We start from the raw sequence: 21,352 nt of genomic DNA, 5'->3' as shown, positions 1-21,352 counted from the left end.
TTTTATGTAAAACGATTAGGACTTAAATATGTGGTTCCTCAGCAAGCATCATACTTCATTTTACTTGTACTAATACGTTAATGATTTGTTGTTACACACACACACACACACACACATATATATATATATATATATATGTAATCAACATGGAGATGCAGAAAATTAATAAACACTTCAGAATTTCTGTCAGCCAATCAGAGTACATTTCTCTTTTCTGTCTTTCTTTCACAGGTGTAGTCTTGTACATTCTATTAGTGGGCTATCCTCCATTTTGGGATGAAGATCAACACAAGTTATACCAGCAGATCAAGGCTGGAGCCTATGATGTAAGTACATCTGTCCTTCGATGGAGCCACTCTCTCTAACTGTCTCTGTCTGTAGGAGTTCTTTCCAGCTGCTCTAAAACCTCCTTCATCTGATTGGTCTTTGAATGCACCATCAAGTCTTTCAACTGAGGCATTCACTAGGAGTGTATAAACTCTTTGCCTTCCATTTCCTCTGGACACATTTCTGTCAAATTTGCATACATTTTTGGAGCAATGTTGAACCTTAAAATCGTATTTTTGGGTGTTTCTAATTAGTCAAGTCTGTGTGAACTCATCAAGCCATTTCATAAATCAGTCTAGTGAGGCTAGTTTAATTTTAGACCGCACATTACAAGGCCTCTACATCCTTTCAGATAATCACTGGAATTTCCTAGCAGGATACCGTTAACATTTCCTGTGAACGTTTGTGAACAGCAGAGCTGTTTAAAAAAATTTTTTAACTGATGGCAATAATAGGCCAAGAGGGGTTGAAGACACAAAACAAGACAAAATAAAATAATCAAATGCTGTAACAATTAACCAATGAGCTGGATTTTTATTTTATATAATAAAATAAAATAATACTTTTATTTTTTTTATTTCTGAGTTAGTCGACCTTTAATGAATGATCATATCATAATAAAAGAAATAAAATTCCAGCTTATTGCTTAATTGTTCATGCATTATTTGATTACAACAGATGTCGCAAGGTCTCTGCAACACACACTGTGGTCCAACTGCTTGTTTAATTTCTGATTGGGTGCGATTTAGAGCTACTGGTACTGTTATTGATTATGTCAGGCCCTCCCTGACGCATTGCAGAGAGATTTGCTTAGAAACAACTGCCTCTTGGCCCAGAGTGTATGTGCTTGTTTGTTTGCGTATGTGTGTGTGCATTTTTGAATTGTCCATCTGTTGCATCAGTCTCACGCCCTCAGACGTATGTGGCATGACATGGAGTGAGTGACTACCCTAGAGAGATGCTCACTCCATTAAATTTTATGTTACAAATAAAAGGGAAGAGATGATGTAACTGTGACCTTATTGTGAAAATGGATTGAATGCATGTTACACTGATAGATGTTTTGGTGGTCACAGTGTTGGGCAGGCCAGGTCAGTTCACCTCAGGGATGGACAATATGACAAATCCTTTATCACAATGTTGAATTTTTTGCTGAAATTCCAACCACAACATGGTTTATATCAGGGGTCTTAGCCTGGTTTAGGTCAGTGATCCCTCTGTGGATGTAGTGACTTAATATGGAGCACTCAAAATAGATGTGAATAGTTCCATGCTAATGTATTTTCATACTTTCTTATGATGCAAAGCCATTGAAATCAATATTGATGCTCAGAGGCATATAGTTGTACATTATATTTTCATTGTACTTAATATGCATTGATTTGGGATGGAAACTTAAAAAGGAACTTTTAAGACCCCTGGTTTAGACAGTATATTAAATGTGGTAGTGCTGGTAAAGAGCTAAGATAAAGGATTTTTTAAAGGTTTTAATCTAATTTGATTATTTTCTCTTAGTATTTGTAAATTAGCGGACAAAAGATTATATGATGAATCATGACGAATAAGCAGTGCAAAAATGCTATATACAATACCGTTCAAAAGTTTGGGGTCAGTAGGATTTTTAAAAAATGTATTTGACAGAAGTCTCTAATGCTCACCAAGGCTGATCAACATACAGTTAAAAAAAAAACTGTAAAATTATTAAATTCTATTACATTTTAAAATAGGGTTAGCCATTATATTACAGTCTTCAATGTCAAATGATCCCTTAGAAATCATTCTAATATGCTGATTTGGTGCTCAAGAAATATTTTTTATTATAATCAGCGTTATAAACAGTTGTGCTGCTTAATATTTAGTGAAAACTGATACATTTTTTTCAGGATTCTTTGATGAATAGAAAGTTCAAAAGAACAACATTTATTTGAAATAAAAATAATTTGTAACATTTATAAATGTTTTAACGGTCACTTTACTGACACCAATTATATGTATATTTGCTCAATAAAAGTATTAATTAATTAATTACTAAATTCTAATTGGATGATTCCTTCTGTTGACTGGTTTCTCTCTTTATTTATATTTTTTTCATATGTAAATAGTGTAAAGTAGTCCCTGCTCACTAACAGTGGTGATATATGGCATTATGGCATGGCATAAATGTTATTCCAAATCTCTACAGGCTGACACATTGCTATTGTTGCACATTATATACCGTAAGGTGTAATTGTGCCTCATCATCCATTATTATTAGCTTCTTTCACTGCACCTTCTGGCCATGTGTTCACGTTTGGATGTGCCTTCCGCAATCCTGAATGGCCATCTTTGCTGAAGCAACACACAGCGGTGCAAAAACGCCCCAGCTATGAAATGTATTAACAGTGCCCTGAGCCAAAAGCGCAGCTGAATCAGTGTGTGTAAGGACTTGCAAGCACCTGCAGTGTTTCTAAGTACAATCCACACACTCGTTTTAGCTGATGCAACGCAGCTTGATGCGCAAAACAAATTATACTTCCTGGAACCGGCCCAAGGTTTTCTTGGAACAGACAAAGGATTTGTAACGGCCACATTAAGATCTCCTGGTACGAAAGAGGTGTGACACACATTCAACACAGATACAGACACGACTTTTTATTGGCTAATTACAACTGCAGTTTTCTCTAGTTATGGGCTGCAATGAAGCCATGAGGTGTGAAATGCGCAAGCAACATGTTTCAAGCACCAGCCGTGCCGGATAGGCCGACAATAGGAGGACTGATTACCGTGACTCATTGGATCCTGTACGCTGCCTTGTGATAAGTTTAATTTCATTAGGCCCCGGTGCAGACCGCTCTGTATGTGTGTCAGTACATCTTGTGGTGTGAAAGGCTCTTTGGGCATTCTCCTGCATTTAGATTTCATATCTAACACTCGCTCATGATGCTTGCCCCCACAGTTTCCTTCTCCGGAGTGGGACACGGTCACCCCCGAGGCCAAGAACCTCATCAATCAAATGCTGACCATCAACCCAGCAAAGAGAATCACCGCAGAGCAGGCCCTCAAGCACCCATGGGTCTGTGTAAGTTATCTCTGCTTAAGACTACCACAAGCTCCAAGCAAAAACGATCTATTGGGAAATCTGAGCTCTTTTAGAGTTTAATATGAAATGCAGCTTTCACATTCACATATTTTGTGTTCTCATAATAGGTTGATGTCTTTGTTTTGATGCTTAAGGTACTTAAAGGAATAGTGCATTCAATATGAAAATTGTCATTATTTACTCACAAACCTGTATGGCTTTGTTTTTTTCACCATGGAACCTAAAGGGAGAACGTTTGAGTAAAGTGCCAGTTGCCCCTTACTTTGCAACTACAATGAATCGGGAATTGAACTTTTAAGATTCAAAAGTGGTGCAGAAGCAATAGGCCTGCACATTAATCATTTAATCATGATCATTTCTGATTTTCTCGATTAATTAAGCATAATCGTCTGCAATATTGGCCCAATGGGTATTTATCCTGAAAACTTTTTTTTTTTTTTTCCTGTTAACATTTTCTGTTGACTCCTGGGGTTGCCAGATTTCAGCAGTTTAAATCCCCCAGTCATGGTGAAATGTAGAACGAAATTTCTCAAATGAGAACAATTGTGATTAATTATCACGATTATAATTTCTGAGCAAAATATTCATTATTATCAGTTTAACTATTATTGTGCAGTGCTAAAAAAAAAAACCCACCATAAATGTGGTCCATACGGCTCTATTTTCTGATTCTTAGAGAATAGCAGTGTCTGATTAATGAGCGAATCATACTTTTGAGTCAAATCTTTTGAATGCACTGGTTGAATGATTTATTCACGAATGTGTCTTTATCTTGTTCTTAAGAGCTCAATGGGTAGATTATTAATGAATTACTTAAATATCTCTTTCAGCTTTTTCTCCTCATATAAGACTATCGTATGACTTCAGAAAACTTGGAATAAGTTGTATGGACTACTTTTATGGTGTTATTGCATTCTTCTTAAAACCTGAATGTTCACCATTCATTTAATGGTAAAAGCGACAAGTATATTATTAAGACATCCTCTTTTGTGTTCCATGCAAGTCATACAGGACTACATGAGGGGGGATAAATAATGAAAGAATGTTCATTTTTGAGTGAACTATTCCTTTAATTGGTTTGATTACGTTGATAATGCTGATGTGCAATATTTTTCTCCATCTTGCATTTGCTGGTTTCAGCAACGATCCACAGTGGCATCCATGATGCATCGCCAAGAGACCGTGGAGTGCTTGCGCAAGTTCAATGCCCGCAGAAAACTCAAGGTACGGGATGGGTTTGAAGGGCCCTTAGACTAACTCCCATCTTCCTCCCTTTGGTAATTAGTACTGAAAGTCCTGTTGCCATGGACTAAACACTCTATTTTTCTCTGTCTTTGCTCAGGGAGCCATTCTCACTACTATGCTGGTTTCTAGAAACTTCTCAGGTGAGTTCCCTCATTCTCCTGGGATCAGGTAGGAAAGTGCAAAGTCATGGATGAACTTTGCCCACCTCTTGAAGTTTTGCTCCAGTTTTCACTGTAAAAAGATATCGAACGGCTGGCTCAGTAATTAAATGGAGGGAAAATTCACTTGGGATCTAGAGCTTTGGATTACAGGAGTATAAAGTTTTGGATTTTTATGCTTCAAATCTCGATTTCTTTGAGCTGTTAAGGTTTTCTCTGAGACTTGAGGATAACAGTAAAGGAACATCAATAAAACCCCTTTTCAGTTTAATAACAGTTTACTTCCTGAACAGAAGATGTTTACGGTTTGTGCAAGTGATTCTTTTGTCTTTGATACAGCAGAGCTTTAGTTTGTCGTTATTATTCTAGACCTTGATTCCTTGTAATAAACATAGGTAATTTGTTGAATAGAGGGTTTGAAAACCGTTCCATAGCTTCTCCCAACTCAACGCCTCTCTGTCCACTAGTGGGCCGGCAGCATACCAGCCCTGCTGCTCCCACCACAAGCACTGCCGCGCTTGCACAGGAAGGTATGTGAGAGTGCATCTCCTCACCTCGCCACCAGGGGGGACCAGCGAGCCCCCTCCACAATGCCTCCAAACCCCCGCCCTCCCTCTGCTCTCCCCAATCAGCATGCAGCCCACGAGAAGCCTTCCTCTCTTTCCATCACTTGCATAAAATATTTGATCTTCACTCTCATGAACGACTTCTGCTATTATAGTCTTGTAGATGTTCTCAAGTTTAAAAGGATAGTGGCCTGCTGAATTTCCATCTCTCACATACATGTCATGCATTTGAGCAATGTGTAAGAGTTTATGGAATAGCATGTTTTTATTACTACTTTGCTTTTACATGACCATGTAACTTTTAACATTCATCTAGCTAGCTTTTAACCCTAAAAGTTGTAAGAAGCATTAGTGCAGGTTCAGTTGTCTAATATGGGTCTAATCAGTGAAATGATTGTAAATGCTATATGGGTCATTCTCAAAAATTTTGTTTTTTTTTTATTTAACATTCGTTATTATATTGTATTATTTTATATTATTACTTTTTTTTTTTAAATAAAGCATCTCAACTCACGCTGATCTGACTACAATTAATTATGTAATCCAATGTAAATTATACTTGTGAAAAATTAATTGAATTCAACATTTAAATTAACTGCTCAGTTTGGTGGCCAAATCACTATTAGCTGTAACTGTAAATTTCATAGAAGTGGTGTACTAGGCATCTGGCAAATTAAGCTTTTTTTTTTAAGAAAAATTCTCAAAAGTGAAACTATTTTCTATTATTCAAAGTTATCGGTTTCGCTTTTGTTTTGAATGGGATTTCTTAATTATTTGAAATCTTTTTCTTGACTGAGCAGTGTTTGCTACCATGTTTTGAGAATGACTCTTATAGCAACATTTGAAGTATTATAGCTTTTGTTCAGTTTTCAAAAGGTCTATTTATTTATCCGTCGGCATAGATCGGCTCTTTTTATATGCGTGAACAAACAATGTCTCATTTCGTCTCACAACTGTCCCCAGTTCAATTTACACACAGCGGCTCTAGGCAGAACAATCCAATCAATACCGCAGCACTGCATTCATGTTACTGATCGCCCCCCCCCTCCCCATCGGCCGGCATGCATTATCTTCTGCATGGAGTAAAAAAAAAAATGCTAATGTCGCTTCTCCTCCTTTGATTAGACTTTCTCTTTCTTGTCTCTCTCTCTCTCTCTTGCTCTGTCCCTCTCTGTTAAATTGCTTCAGCCCTTTTTGGCTCTCTCCTTCCCTGCTGATCAGCTGGTGTTTTGTGCAATTGGATTAAATAGCATTTAAGTGAAATCTGCTTTAGCTGAAGATATAGGACCCCGGTCATGTGTCTGTGCTCAGCCCACCTCAGGCAGAATAAAGAGGTTTGGAGGTTTTTAGATCTGTGTCCTGTGTCGTCAGCTAAAGCAGACCCATGCAGCCTAGCCAAGCCACCATTGCCCTACCACTCTCCTTTCAACTCTTCCTTCTTCCCTCGCCCAGTGCGCAGTGGCTTAACCACACGGAACGGGCAGGAGCAGGGTTGGCTTGCTGCCAGTCGTCAGACCCGATGTAGTCGGCGCAAGGGTCCGGTGAGCGCCAGGTGGTCTGCGGGGAAGGAGGCCCTCTGGAGGGCAGATGGACAACACTGTTGACAGTGTCTCTGAGTCAGGAGAAAGTGGCGAGATCTCTGGTTCCAGTTGTGTTGTCTGATCAAATTGAGTTGTCCCACTCTTAGCAAAGTCGGGACATCTGTCTGTCAATTTCAGTAAATGTCAGCCAGCTGCCATTTTCAACAGGCTGTGTCTGAGCAGCTGTCAGCATGGTGAGAATACTTCATATGCACGTAATGGTCAAAGGAGAACAATTAAGAAAAATTGCAGCATCTGTTCAGATCCTCCAGGATTATGGATAGCAAACAAGAGTTCTTCGCTGTCTTGTTGAACCTGCTAAAATGTACTGCTTTCATTGTTTTGGTTGTTAGTTATTCTCTTAATGTTTCTGCAGTATGCATACTATACATGGTACAGGAGCACTAACATACCTGTCGAGAGCTATCCATTAGCATCCCCATTAAGGAAGTACGCAACCTGGATGCCGCTGGGAAAATACACTCTCGACTCATTGTTTGAATGACATTGCCAAAAGTTTTGATGTTCTGATACAAAATTAAACTAAAAATTCTAATATTTCTTGATTTTAGCTCTATGGACTGCATATGTGGCCTCATTTACCACATAAAATCCCATTGGAAGGGGATTACTGTAGACATTTTCTTTCTTTTTTTTTTTTACTAACTGAAGGATAATTCAGTGTAAAGTTGTATTTAACCTGGAATATTCCTTTAATGTTCTTTTGAGCCGTCCAGTCAATGCTCTCCATCAGTTCTTGGCTTCAACTAGTACTGTAAGTGTTTATAACTCTTTATATTCTGTTATTGTTAAAGCCAGTCCTCCAGTGGACGTAAGATGTTAACCCATAACCAGTAATGACATTTCATCAATCTTCCTTCATTCTTTAAGAGCTTGTTTGAAAATGATTTCTTCCTCCCTCTATAATTTATTTCCACTCGGCATTAATAGTGGTATGACTGCAGTGTGGCCGTCCTGGGGTCCCATATCCATCTGATTGTTGAGCAGTATAACGGAAGACTGCTGGCTCAGCTTTCCCAGTCACAGTCTGTGAATCCTATGAGACATAGTTAGATATGTGAGATACAATGGGATGGTAATGAGTTGAGGTCTAGCTGTATGACTCCTTCAACAGTGCATTGCATTATGGGACCCGTGGTTTAATGCCGTTGGCACTGCATGGCTGACCGTATGGTGAATTGCATCCACCACCAGCACCTCTCACCTCATGATTAGTGAAGCATGAAAGCAGGCCTGCAATGCAAAGAATGCCTGCTATCGTCCAGCTTGTCCTCTCTGCTACTAAATGGTTTTTGTTTTCTTCTTAACCCTGCCATCTTTTCTTCCCATTTGTTTATGGAAGGTAAGGCGCTTAACAGGAATACTGCATTTGAAACCTGGGTTTTTAGTTTTTTTTTTCTTCTGTTTTTGAGGTTTTATAGGCCTTACTCAAGTCATTTGATTGTTCTCTGAGGGATCCTGAAGTGTATTGGGGGCCATTTCCCCTACACTGACTCGAGACCTCTCTAACATGCCCTCTGGGAAAAATAACAGTTGCAGTTAAAGGAAAAATCAATTGCATTCATTAGGCATGATTTTCTCTCATTACGTCTGCAGCCGCAAATGGAGAATAAATTCATTCTCTTTATCTGCTCTCAGATTGGTGAAAAATTGAATAAAATGGTCTTATTTATTCTAAGTCCATGCAATTAATTCATTTTAAAGGGGTTATATCATGCATTTTTAGCTTTTTTGTGTTAAGTTTTCTCTCTCTCTCTCTCTCTCTCTCTCTCTCTCTTTCTCTCTCTGACAACAAAACGGTCATAATTTAGGTAATTTTCATAATTCCCCACGCACACTCATCATTATAATTAAGAAGGAATTGTTTTCTTTTGCATCTGTTGCTTTATGAAACTCCCTCAAATGTGAAGTGAGAAACAGCACGTCGCTGCACTTACTGATTTTGTATGCATTTATGAATACACTAATGATGAAAAGTTTGAGATGGGTATTAGATGGGTGAATATTATTTAGATGTTTTTGAAATGCTTGTATGCTCACCAAGGTTGCATTTATTTGATAAATACATTATAGTAAAACTGGTAATATTGTGAAATATTAATTATAATTTTAATATTAATATAATTTTAAATTAATTTATTCCTGTGATGGTCAAGCTGAATTTTCATCAGTCATTACTCCAGTCTTCAGTGTCATGAAATCATTCTAATTTGCTGCTCAAGAAACATTTTTTATTACTATCAATGTTGAAAACAGCTGTGCTGCTTAATATCTTTGATGAATAGAAAGTTCAACAGAACAGCATTTACTTAAAATAGAAACCTCAAACAAAGCACTTTTGTGACATTTGTCACTTTTGACAACTGCAGCTACTTGTTTCTAAGGTTGAGTTTTAATAAATGATCTTTCTCTCACTGCTGAGAAGTTTGAGTTTGAAGTCACAATACGGTTTCATACAGTATAGCAGTTCAATGATCTCTCTTAAAGATCAAGGAAAATTGGATTTCTCAAGATATGACCCTTTTAAAGTAAATTTCACCAAACTGAATTATTTTAATTTGCAGCAAGTTATTTATTTATAAGATACATACTTTTTACCTTCATCTCCCAAAGCTTCATATGTCTCTGGATTAAACTTGATTTATATAGATCTATGAGAAATGTCTCTTGTGGTGAAAAATTATGCTAGTCAGCATTGCCTCCCAAACCCTGTATGCTAATGAATGACGGAATGCAAGCCAGCAGTTTGTTAATTATTTTATATGGGGTTTTATTTGAAATATGTGCGGATGTGAGCATTCTGTCAGTTTTGTCACTCGCGCTACATGTAGTAATCTAGTCTTTCTCTGTTCCCTACAGCATGCAAAAGTTTACTCAATAAAAAGGCAGATGGAGTCAAGGTAAGCCCAGAGATGTTCCTTATATACCTACTTTCTCCTGGAGATCGAGATGTTTTCATCTCTCCAGCAGCCTTCTTAGGTTCCAATCTCTACCAGAGCTTTCCATTAACTGCTTTTAAAATAAACACCACTTGTTAATAATATAAAGTTCCATGAAATGCCCATTAGTAATCGGCGCCCTCTGTGTGAATGATGGATAACTTTGTACAGTCATCTTTCTGGCGTATGCGATTGATCTGTTGTGTGATTTCTAACTACCATGACTGGCGTGAAACGTTTACTCGCAGGAGGATCGGCTCCGATCATGTCCCTAGTGATGTCATCTCTCTGAAAAGAAAGTTGTATCTGTCCTCTCTATTTCAGCCCCAGACAAACAACACTAAAAACAGTGTAGTGAGCGCTGTAGTGAACGCCATGAAAGAAAGCAACACGGCCTCTTCTACACCGATGGTACCTCACCTACATTCAGCATTCTTTCTAACCCATCCTACTCATCTGACCGTTTCCCATAGAACACGATCAAGTGTTTGCAGTAGTGTTTGGTGCATGTCAGAAGTTTTTGAACCCATTTTGCATGTACTAAATACTTCAGACCTGTAGTTTGCTGTGCATTAGATGTCACCAGTCGTTTTTCCCCGTATGTGTTTTTTGGGGGCGCTCATGTCCTTTCGAAGCACATCTGGTACACACAATCGTGGTGTTTTATAAACGTGTCATTAGGAGTGATTTGTTCTTGCCTGTAAGCTGCTGGTTTATGTCCTTCTACACTCTTCTTGTCCTTAGTTTGCCTTTGTATGTGTATTCGCACTGCTATTACAAGTACAAACAAAATATAGTCATTGAACGAGACTGTCTGTGACATTTAACAGTCAACTGTATAAATATAAAAATAACAAGATTTTGTTATTTGTCCAATCGTTTATGCTACCATACAGAATTTTCAGCAAATAACAAGGTAATTTGAGTTGGAGTGCATAAACCAGTCAGAGTAAAGATGCAGTGTCCCACACAGAAAGCTGTCAGCCATTTGGCCGTGTTGGAAACTAGCAGTGTCCCCTGGAGGTTTAAGAAAAGGAAAGTGGATTGACACTTCAGATGGGCCTTATTTGCTCGACTGCCCAAATAGCTGTGCAAAGAGCATCCCGGGACCTCCAAAACAATCCATTAAGAGCACAAGTTAACCCCCGACCCCTCCTGAGGCCTCTAAATGCCTCCACTGTGCTGATGGACAGCTAGCAACCACTGGGCTATCAGACACATACAAGGCAACAGAAGTTCCAGAAGTTGGAATAAAATGTGTCATATTCACTTTTTTTGAGGGTTCAATTGGGTCATAGAATTTGTGAGAATAAACTGAAAGTTAATCTGAGGAAAAATATAGTGCATATAATCATTCAAGGTGGATTTTTTTTTTACTTATGATTCTCCGTTCCTGTGGTTTCAGCAGAATTTCAGTTGAATTTGAGAAACTGCATCTTTAAATCTTCGTGACGCATGCCATTTATTATTTTTATAAGTGTACTTGTGTGGTCGGTTTTCTGTAGTGAGTTGTGAATGTTCTTCAAGCTCATCATGAACCCTGACCTTGTGTTCATTTCCACATAAAGTAATAGTCTATTTAGATCATTATTTCTTTACTTGATCTCAAAATCCTCAGTTTGTGTCTTAGCCAAGACAGCAGCTTTAAAAGTGTGCGTGTGTATTCCTAGAGGATGTTGTGTTTAACCAGATTGTCGTGTATGAGTATTACTTCTTTAATCGTGATGTGAAATCTTGTTAAATTTTACAGGAGCCACAAACTACAGTTGTGCACAACCCTGCCGATGGCCCCAAGGTACATTCTTCAAGAGCATTTGGACTAGTGGTGGGGGAGCGATTCACAAATTGCACTTTTGCACCATTTTCTAAATGAATCTTGACTGATCAATTGAAATTCCTTATTGGATTTTCAAATGTAGTTTTGATTTTATTAACTCACAAAAGATTTGTGGACCAAATAATCAGTATTTTGTTTAGTATCATTAACATACTATTATAGTTTTTATTCATATTTAAATTATATTTTTTATAGTTAATTTTAAATTTTGTTAGAGCAATTGTTTTGTTTTTTTTGTCATTTGTATAATTTTCAAAATAATGTAGTTTTTATTCATTTTTATTTCAGTTTGTTGTTTTTTTAATACTGAATACTGATCTGATTTCAGTTTTTAGCTTTTAATTTCAATTTCACTACACTTATTTCAAGTAAGTGTTTTTTATGGCTTTGGTTTTAGTTAATAATAATCCTGATATATAATAATAATTATAAAACTTGCTAAATATTTGTGAGCCTTCACTGTTGAAAAAAATATTAAGATGTATTAGACTAATTGTGGGGTTTATTGTTGTTATACTTTAATATATTGATGTTAAATATTATGTTAAATTAATGTTTACCTTATGATTATCGAGAATCATTCTCAGAATCAAAAAAACATGTTGAATTGTGAGGTTCCTAATTCTGGAGGTATTTCAGAGACTATAACCTAATGCTATTGATTGCTTTTTTTTATTCACGTCTCATGTTTGGTTTGTCTTGTATGTTCTTGTCTGTCTCTGTTTCTGTCCCCAGGGCTCCACAGAGAGCTGTAACACCAATGAGGAAGAGGATATGAAAGGTAGGAAAGGTACACAGATCTTCTCTCCTCTTCTCTGCATGCCTCCAGCACTGTGGCGTTGCAGCTCCCAGTGCTCGCGTCAGAAGAGTAATCCCTCTCCAGTCTGAACACCTCCACTACCACAGTACCAAAAACCCACCAAAAAAGCCTTTGATTAAACAATATACATGTCACGTCAGTCAGTATCGGGTTGAAATATAAAATATGAGGCTGCAGTGACACCTGAGGCTTTGTGATTTGAAGGCAGGGCCATGAAAGTACGCTGTCGGACTGACAGGAGGGGAATTACAGTAGAGGGCATTGAGATGGGGTTAGATGGATTGTGCTTTACACGTTTAACATGCATGATGGCACAACCCTTTGTGTTTACAGCTAAATCGCTAGCTTAGAGTTAGCAAAGGTTCAAAGTGAAGGTGCACCAGAGAGATTTAGCTACAGTATTTAAAGAAGTAAATGAGGACAAACTCTCAAAAAAATGTAGCGTATTCACAAACATTCCTATTTGGATGGGATTAGATTTCTTTGAACTCCAAGGCTACGATAGTTGTGTGAGGAAAAATATAGACATGATCAGTTCAGAATGAAATAAAGTCAGAACATCTGTGAAAAACAAATTTACCTGACGTCCTCAGAGAAAACTAGTCCCATCCAAATAGGGCTTTAATAAGCAACTCTATATCAGATCACTCACACAATTTGTCATTGTCACGCAAATGAATTTCCAGCCACATTCAAACAAAATAAAACAATTTATATATACATATATCTCTCTCTCTCTGTGTGTATATATATATATATATATTTACGCACACATCTGTTTGTAAGCTGTCGGTGTCTCAGTAGGTTTCCTTGTAGATTTTGTGCGTGTTTGTGTGTGTGTCCTGTGTTTTTCACCCCACTTATTTAGATGTTTGTTGATGTGCTGTGTCTTGTAAATTCATTAGCATGTTGTGAACCAGACTGTTTTTCCTGAGGGACTCTCGCCGATACAGTTTTCTGTCACGAAAAGGGCCAGGCTCGAATTCATTTCCTCTCCTTATTCACTCCGGGCCTGGACGGACAATAGCAGCTTAAAGAGCCTTATCATTAGCTCCGTCACGTCTGAGGTTAGGTGATGAGGACAGGAAATTTGCGCGGAGCCTGGAGAAACAATCTCTGAGCGCGCTGTTGTCCAAGCACAACAAACACGGCTCAGCTTCACCACACCCATAGATCCAGACCTGTGTCACACCATCACTCATAACTTGACTGGAAAATCCAGGATCATCACCTGTAGTCTTGCTCCCATAAACACAGTGCTGCTTTTATTGAGAACAGCTCATCTAAATGCATCCCATCCAGTGCCTTCGTGACCGTTAAGCTATTTAGTCATGATGAAGTGCCAGCATTGCTGTGGTGTTTGTTAGTGTGTTTCGGCTGGTGAAGGACATGAGAGATGTGTGTGTTTTTCCTCCTGGTGGCGTGTGGTTTTGGGGCTGTGCCAGCCGAGAGTGTGCAGGGAGCGAGCAGTGACAGTGCTGTGATGAGTCAGTGCAGTGCCGGGGAAGAGCTGCCTGCTCTGGTGGCTTCACCACAGGGCTCTCCTGCCAGTAAGTCAAGATCCTCTCGTACCACCTGGGCACCTTCAATCCCTCCTTAAACCTTCAAGTCGAGGCCTTTTTGTCCCCCCACAACTCCAGCCTTTCTAGCCTTTAGCATACTATCAGAAGGGTCACTTGCTTTCCGTGTAGAACAGTACTGTACGTCAACAGTTGTTGCTCACAAATGTATTCCCCCCCCCCCATGCATGCTGCTCAACTGCTATTTACAGATCTGTCTTGTTGTAAAATGGCCCTTTAGTAGCTAGATTGACCTTTTAGATGTTCTACACCTGATTTTCCTACATTCTCCTTCCCAACCTGTGACTGAACTCTCGAACCTTCCCCTTTAAGGTTTCAGAATTCGTAATTAATATGCTTTTTTGCACATACACATGTCGTAATACCCCAATTAAGCTATATACTTGTGATTTAATTTCTTGCTGGTTAACACTACTCCATATATAAAATAACATAGCAATGGTATAAGAAAGAAAATGGACTTGATTCTGTGTCCAAGCCAGCTGCAACACCTCATATAGGACCTCATCCGCACCTGTTCTCTCTTCATTTAACATCTGTCAGCATCTGTCTTTCACAGTTTCTTCCACCCTCCAAACTTCCTCCTGTTCCCTTCCGATAAATTGTCTTTCTACAAATTAACTACAGATTTCCATTTTAATCTTTTCTTCATCTTTTCCATTCTTTTTAATTGATCTCTTTATGTAACACTGTTTATGAAGTACAACAAATTACCATATTGTTGAACTGTATATGCATTTATATAATGCATTAAGGAATTGTTTACCCAAAAATGTACATTCTGCCATAATTTACTTACCCTCATGTTGTTCCAAACCTACATGAACACATAAGGAGAAATTTAGCTGAATTTCCACACTGCTCTTTTTCATACAAATGTGACCAGGGACTGTAAAACTTCAAAATGAATTGAAAAAGCTGTTGAATATACTATGCAAGTCATAAAAATCCCTTTTATGATACATTTTTGAAACTCAGCAGCATCCATCCATAATGTAATTTCATGGTATGACAAAGAGCTACAGTACATTAAATATTCTCCTTTTGTCTTCAATGGAAGGAAAAACGCTGTGCACGTTTGGAACATGAGGTTAAGCAAATGATGACAGAATTTTCTCTTTGGGCTCTGATTTTGTACTTCATACTCGGTGTGTTCATGCGTTCCTCTCTCTCTCTGCATGCATCAACACCCGTGTTGCGTGTGCTGCGTTGTGTGTTGCAGCCGTCCCCGTGCATGGCGTTAAACGCTTGGCATGGAACAGTTCAGAACATGCCTCATGTCCAGAGTTAGAGCGCACTCATTCTGGCTCCTGTGCTTAAGCCCATGGGGTCGGCGGTATCACGGCGAGTGGGTCCGCAGCTCAGTGTAAGTGTGTGGGGTAGACCAGGACACACACACACAGGATGTCAACAGGAAATCAGATTCTTCATACTAATAGAATTAGGTAGTGACATCCTATCAGCTGTCACAGGTTGTGACTTGTCAGGTTGTTTTGTAATGGAGAATGTATTAATCCAAATGCATATTTACACACATTTATAGAGGCCTATTCACATTGAGCTCAAATTATCACCACAAGCATTCAAATTTAAAAGGAGAAATGCATTTCTACTGACCCCATCATGCAATGTGAGAAAATTCACACTCTTTTCCGTTTTCTCTGTGGAAAAAAGGTGTTCACGTCATGTCAGAATTACTATATTTATAAACAGTTCTGAGTTGTAACCTCTGAATTTTAAACACTTAAACCTTTAGCACCTCACTGCTATAATGTCATGTAGAAACCGAAAACGACAGCAGATTCAGCAGTAAAATATAGGCAAGTAGTTATTTCCTTAAAACTTTCAATAATTGCAGTCATTGACTTAATTTATTGTATTGTATTTATTGTAATAATGTCTGATCTCCTGCTAAATAAATTGAAAGTTAATTAATAATGAATTTGCATAATGACTGTTACTTGTTTTATTATATTTTTGTTTGATTACTCTAATTACACACATTCCTGTTGGCATTCATAGTGTTGGCATAGAAATGCATAATAAACAGCTCAAGAGTTGAAAGTCCTGTTAGTCCTGTAATCTAGTGATTGCAGTAAATACGGCATGGTGTGAATGCACCAAAACTCACCAACAAATAAGTTGTAAACTTTTGGGTCATGTGACCAGAACTGGCATTCCAGATAAAAGTGAAGCTAGTTTCTGAGTATATTCAGCACATTTTTTTATTCAGGCATGTGTTCTGTCTGACAAATTTGCATCATGAATTGTTTGTCTTTTTTTTTTTTTTTTTTGCCACATTTCCTCTTGGTGTCAGTAGGCCTTAATATGACATTCTCACAGGTATCTGTTCTGTAAGTAGTGTATGTTATGCTTATTAACTTTGCTTTTCTTTTTTTATCATTTCATTTCCTCTCCCTCTATCATCCCTCATCTTTCACACGTCCTGTTTGAGTAGCTCGTAAGCAGGAGATTATAAAGATCACGGAGCAGTTGATCGAGGCTGTCAACAATGGAGACTTTGAAGCATACACGTAAGTACAGCCCACATGCACATGACAGCAACACATGCTTCAGCTTGCTTGTAACAAAAAGATACTACGAAAATTGTAGGTCATGTGAATGCATGCAAGGCTTTGTGTGACTTTTTATATTAAAGGTGTCATATGATGCGATTTCAAGTTTACTTTTTTAAACACATTTCATTAGACCAAATACACAAAATAATGTTATTTTTAGCAACATCATATGACCCCTTTAAAAATGAAGAACCAGACTTATAAAATGACCTATAAAATGTTGGTTTGAATAAACTGAAGTCCCAGACTGACCCATAGCCTGTGAACAGAGACTGCTGTTATTTTGGGAGAATGTTGTATCTAGTCATGAAATGCTGTTAATATCCAGTTGTATCTGGAACAGCATATTAAATGATCACTTTTTTATGCTATATGAACTTTTGTTATATAAACACTGTTATCATATTCTTATGTTCCACAGAAGAATCTGTGACCCTGGTCTGACCTCTTTTGAGCCTGAAGCTCTGGGGAACCTGGTAGAGGGAATGGACTTCCACAAGTTCTACTTTGAGCACTGTGAGTCATGTCTAACTATCAATATAGTTGTTTTACCCTACATAAATATTCATATAAGTTGTCTTTTGACCATATGTATTCATCTGTATTCAGATGCAAGCCATGTGTTTGACTTTTTCAGTGTTGAGTAAGAACAACAAGCCTGTGCACACCACTATCCTCAATCCTCATGTTCATCTCATCGGGGAGGACGCTGCCTGCATTGCATATATCCGGCTGACGCAGTACATCGACAGCCAGGGCCGCCCACGTAGCTGCCAATCGGAGGAGACGCGCGTGTGGCACCGCCGTGATGCCAAGTGGCTTAACGTCCACTTCCACTGCTCAGGGGCACCAGCCGCCCCCTTACAGTGAACCACACAGGACAGGTAAAAACATGCCTACGTTTTCCTGTCCTTTAATATCTTCACTCAGAAATGGATGTATGCCTGTTTCTACCTCAGAGTTTTAAATAAAATAAAAAGGTAACTGTAGAGGTAATCTCACCATTGTGATGTTATTTTTCATGATTGACAATTTGTCTGTCTTATAAGTGAGTTCTGTTGTAAATTTGAAATCTTAAGATGTGGCTTTTGATACTTTTTAATCAAGTTTATTTTGGGAATTTATTTATCATTTATCAGTTAATTGCAACTTTATTTTAAAAACCTTATTTTTTTGTGTACGTTTGTTTTTTTACTCTAAAGGAACAATTTACTGTTGTTCTGCACATTTTTGTGGGCAAAATCCAGTCATTTCAAAAGAAATCCACATGATTACAATTTCATGTATGGGTTGCGTGATGTAATTACATAACTTCCCCACATAGATTTAGCAATGTATTCAATCTGGTCATGTGCATTCGCTGCGTTGACCAACAGAAAGCTGCTTGGTTTGAAAGTGACTTTTATGTGAGCTGGGCTTCATACATCGCTACACTATTTAGATACATCACAATTTTGGCAACATTACCAAACCTTAAGCCACAAATAGACTTCCATAGGAATGCATCTAGTTAAGGGAGTAAAATTTGTTACAAACAACAATTTATGATGACTGTATGCAGTAAGACCGATAATGCACATTCCCATTCACAAAAAGGTTATTTATGCATTATTTTTTCCAGCTTACCTGGATTCTCAAGATAATGGGAATGTTTCTTCTTTGTGGCTGGACGGGCACGTGAAGGCCAGCTGGATGACAGCTCTTAAAGTTACAGACACACCAGTGAGGAACTCTGACAACATCCAGTTCAACTGTCAACACCACTTATCCTGTCCAATCTTTGACCAAAGGGAGCTGGCCGCGGCTGTGGCCCTGCCCAAGGGACGGTGCATGTATCTGACGCCCACATGGGGGTGCTGTTTTGTCCTTTTCCCACGGAACCATCTTTTTTGCCCGTTTAAGATGTTCAGAAGGTGTTGTAAGTACTGATCTATGAATTCATTGATATACTGAATATTGTAAAAATCACTAGCTGAACCAGAAGCTACAATCAAGTTTGAAAAGCATTTATGTAAGTAATCCAAGGTGGGAGTTAGGAGGGTGGGGGGCTCAACTCAACTAAAACAAAATCACAAAATGGACTAGCGCCCAAAAAATGCTAAAGTTTACAAGTTTTGTCATCACAGTTCTTCTTGTAGACTTAGCAGCTTTTTGGACACAAAATCAATTAAGGGAAGGGGTCGACTAATCCGAGAGCAAGGCAGTGAAAATGTTCAGAAGTTCTTCATATCAAAAAAAGAACCAAAGTGTAGTTTTTAGTCTTTTTAAGGAGTGTTTCTGTTTGGTGTTGGCTTTTTATGTAACCCGGGTCTAAGAGAAGGTTTGTACGGCCCAGGTTTTAGTAATCTCTTGTGTTAATGTGGAACTCTTCATTTTCCTTTCTTTTTTTTTTGTCTCCTTGGACTGACATGACATACAAGTATTTTGTGTTAATTTTTTATTTTTAAGACTATTTTATTTTTTAAGTTAATCTAAATAAACAAAGATATACAGAAATATTTAAAGGAGATATAAATGCTCGCCATCCACGTTTAAGGGAAGATCGTTCCTGACCGTGCTCGATACGTTTGTGTGGGTGCGTGTGTGTGATATGAATTTGTATAAATTGTATCCCCCATTTAGATTTAATATAAAAGCCCAAGTGAACAGCACACAACTGAAGTTGTAGTAGATTCGCCCTTATTGTTTTGTTAGGTCACGTTAGACAAACCACTGCAGGACGTACTGTGATAGTCAGACATAAACTTCACTCCAGTTTCTGAACTCGGTGACTGAATCTTCAGATCTGAGCTCAGAGGAGGACTAGTCATTTTTACAAACTACATCATGGTGAAAATAGCTTCAGTAGTCGAGTATGTTGCGATTAAGTCTCGCCGTCTTTTCTTACACTCATTGTAAAAGTACTCAGTTGTTTTAGTAAGGTTAGACGTGTCTGACTCACCCTGTCCTCAGTGTTGTCGTAGTCGTGGTTCATGTCGGTGACGAGGGTGAACGTGCTGTACATGCTCTGTAAATACATGTCGTTTAGTTCATCCGATCACAAGGAGCGCGTGGGGAAAACCGAAACACGTCCAGTTGCCATAGTTATGTTAAAATCACAGTTTTAATGTTTGTACGATTACACTTCACAGTGGTTTGTTAGATTTCACCACAAACTATATTACGCAGGTTTTATGGCACTGACTATTTAAACTCAGTTTTAAGTGAGGGTTTGATTGTCACGAGTGATTAATCTAAGTTCATCTGTAGTTGCACGAATGCTTTTTGTCACTGCTATGGTTTTGTCTTTAGATAGATTTTAGTATAGTTTTGTTTGAGGGAATATATTACGTGTGGAAAAAAACAAACTACGAGTTCACCCCATCTCCTTGGAACACATCAGTGTTTTGTATCGGCCTGTAAATACATGTAGTGTTGGCACACCCTCATCGTGTGCTGGGCTTTGTGACATATCAGGACTATACCTCCGCACGTGTGTAAGTGTGTGCGCGTGTTTATCACCTTTACAATGGTAGTGATGCTGTTAGATTATATGTGACGATGCTGTTTTCATGTCTCGTGCTTATTTCTTGCATTTTTTTTAAATCACTGTTTTCTTTTTCCTTTGTTTGTGCTATGGGGAACTGCTGCCTTGCCTGGCCAAACTAGATTATACTTTTTATTATTTTTATTTTTTACTTAAATACATCCTTTTTCTGTACATGATTGACATCTTCAGCTCCATGAAAATGAAAAGGATTGAGATGGCTATGAGGAGTCACTAGCTGGTAGATTTAGATTTAGCGAAATAAATATCCCACCCCTGAAAACTTGGTCTGAATCCTGGGCCAGACGGCAGACGTAGGAGTCTTCTGGCCCACCCGTCCAATGACAGGAGAAATCAAATAAACTGGCGAATATGCATGTATACTTTTCTTGGTAAATATATATATTTTTTTCCACTGTCTGTGTTTACTTAATAAAAAAGGGGGAAAAAATCTCATAGTATTTGCATCTCGACATGAAAATCACTCCATTGGGAATTGTAAGTGATGTACCATATTAAAAATGAAAAAAAAAAAAAGTAGTAGAAAATAGTAAAAATATATAAAACAAAAGTCTCTGCTTGGTATGCTCCCCTCATTCTAAGTAAATCTATTGCATTGTAATGGTATACTATTGGGCTTCGTATATACTCGGAGTTTAAACATGGATGCTGGATTTTTGCATGATCATACATTTAATAAAACCATGAAATGACAACTATCAAGTGTTTGTCTGAATGTTAGTAGGCCTTCATCATAGCTTTGTTATTATTGAAACTTGATCTGGAAAGCATTTAATAAAAAGAGCATTTCTGCAGCTGATTCTGTGTTTTCTTTGTGCAAATGTAAAATTCAACATGAAATCAACATTTACTGTATGTGCTTGATACATGTCACTGGTCTTATTGTGAAAGGTTAATCTATGCACATTATTACAATGTGCATGATAATATGACTTTCCTTTTTGGTTGCCTAGGCCTCATAGAACGTGAAGGTGCATTCAGAAGTTTGGTGCTGATTTAAAATGTTGTATGCATTAACATCCTAGTGATTTTCCGTCATTTTCTACCCAAAACATTACTCCTGGTCAAAAATTA

General features: G+C 38.1%; 1 protein-coding gene across 11 annotated transcripts in view; it reads left to right on the top strand.

Annotated features, from left to right (window-relative positions):
- Nucleotides 1-21,077, top strand: part of LOC107684098 (calcium/calmodulin-dependent protein kinase type II subunit gamma-like) — an 85,241-nt gene extending 64,164 nt beyond the window's left edge. The window contains exons 9-22 of one of the 11 annotated variants that reach the window (XM_016480281.1): nt 232-326; nt 3,263-3,385; nt 4,547-4,630; nt 4,749-4,791; nt 5,277-5,339; nt 9,836-9,876; nt 10,240-10,326; nt 11,666-11,710; nt 12,488-12,533; nt 14,018-14,122; nt 16,611-16,686; nt 17,153-17,247; nt 17,369-17,615; nt 18,353-21,077. In XM_016480281.1, the coding sequence (XP_016335767.1) occupies nt 232-326; nt 3,263-3,385; nt 4,547-4,630; nt 4,749-4,791; nt 5,277-5,339; nt 9,836-9,876; nt 10,240-10,326; nt 11,666-11,710; nt 12,488-12,533; nt 14,018-14,122; nt 16,611-16,686; nt 17,153-17,247; nt 17,369-17,601 (1,136 nt within the window). In that variant the 3' untranslated portion in view covers nt 17,602-17,615; nt 18,353-21,077. Of the gene's footprint in view, nt 1-231; nt 327-3,262; nt 3,386-4,546; nt 4,631-4,748; nt 4,792-5,276; nt 5,340-9,835; nt 9,877-10,239; nt 10,327-11,665; nt 11,711-12,487; nt 12,543-14,017; nt 14,123-15,374; nt 15,519-16,610; nt 16,687-17,152; nt 17,248-17,368; nt 17,616-18,352 lie in introns of those variants that run through there. The other 10 variants (XM_016480280.1, XM_016480283.1, XM_016480282.1 and 7 more) reach the window with 10 other exon arrangements.
- The last annotated feature ends 275 nt before the right edge of the window (nt 21,078-21,352 follow it).

This window comes from Sinocyclocheilus anshuiensis, unplaced genomic scaffold (assembly GCF_001515605.1).
Source record: "Sinocyclocheilus anshuiensis isolate Anshui unplaced genomic scaffold, SAMN03320099.WGS_v1.1 scaffold553, whole genome shotgun sequence".
NCBI lineage: Eukaryota > Metazoa > Chordata > Actinopteri > Cypriniformes > Cyprinidae > Sinocyclocheilus > Sinocyclocheilus anshuiensis.
This window is presented reverse-complemented; position numbering and strand designations above follow the sequence as displayed.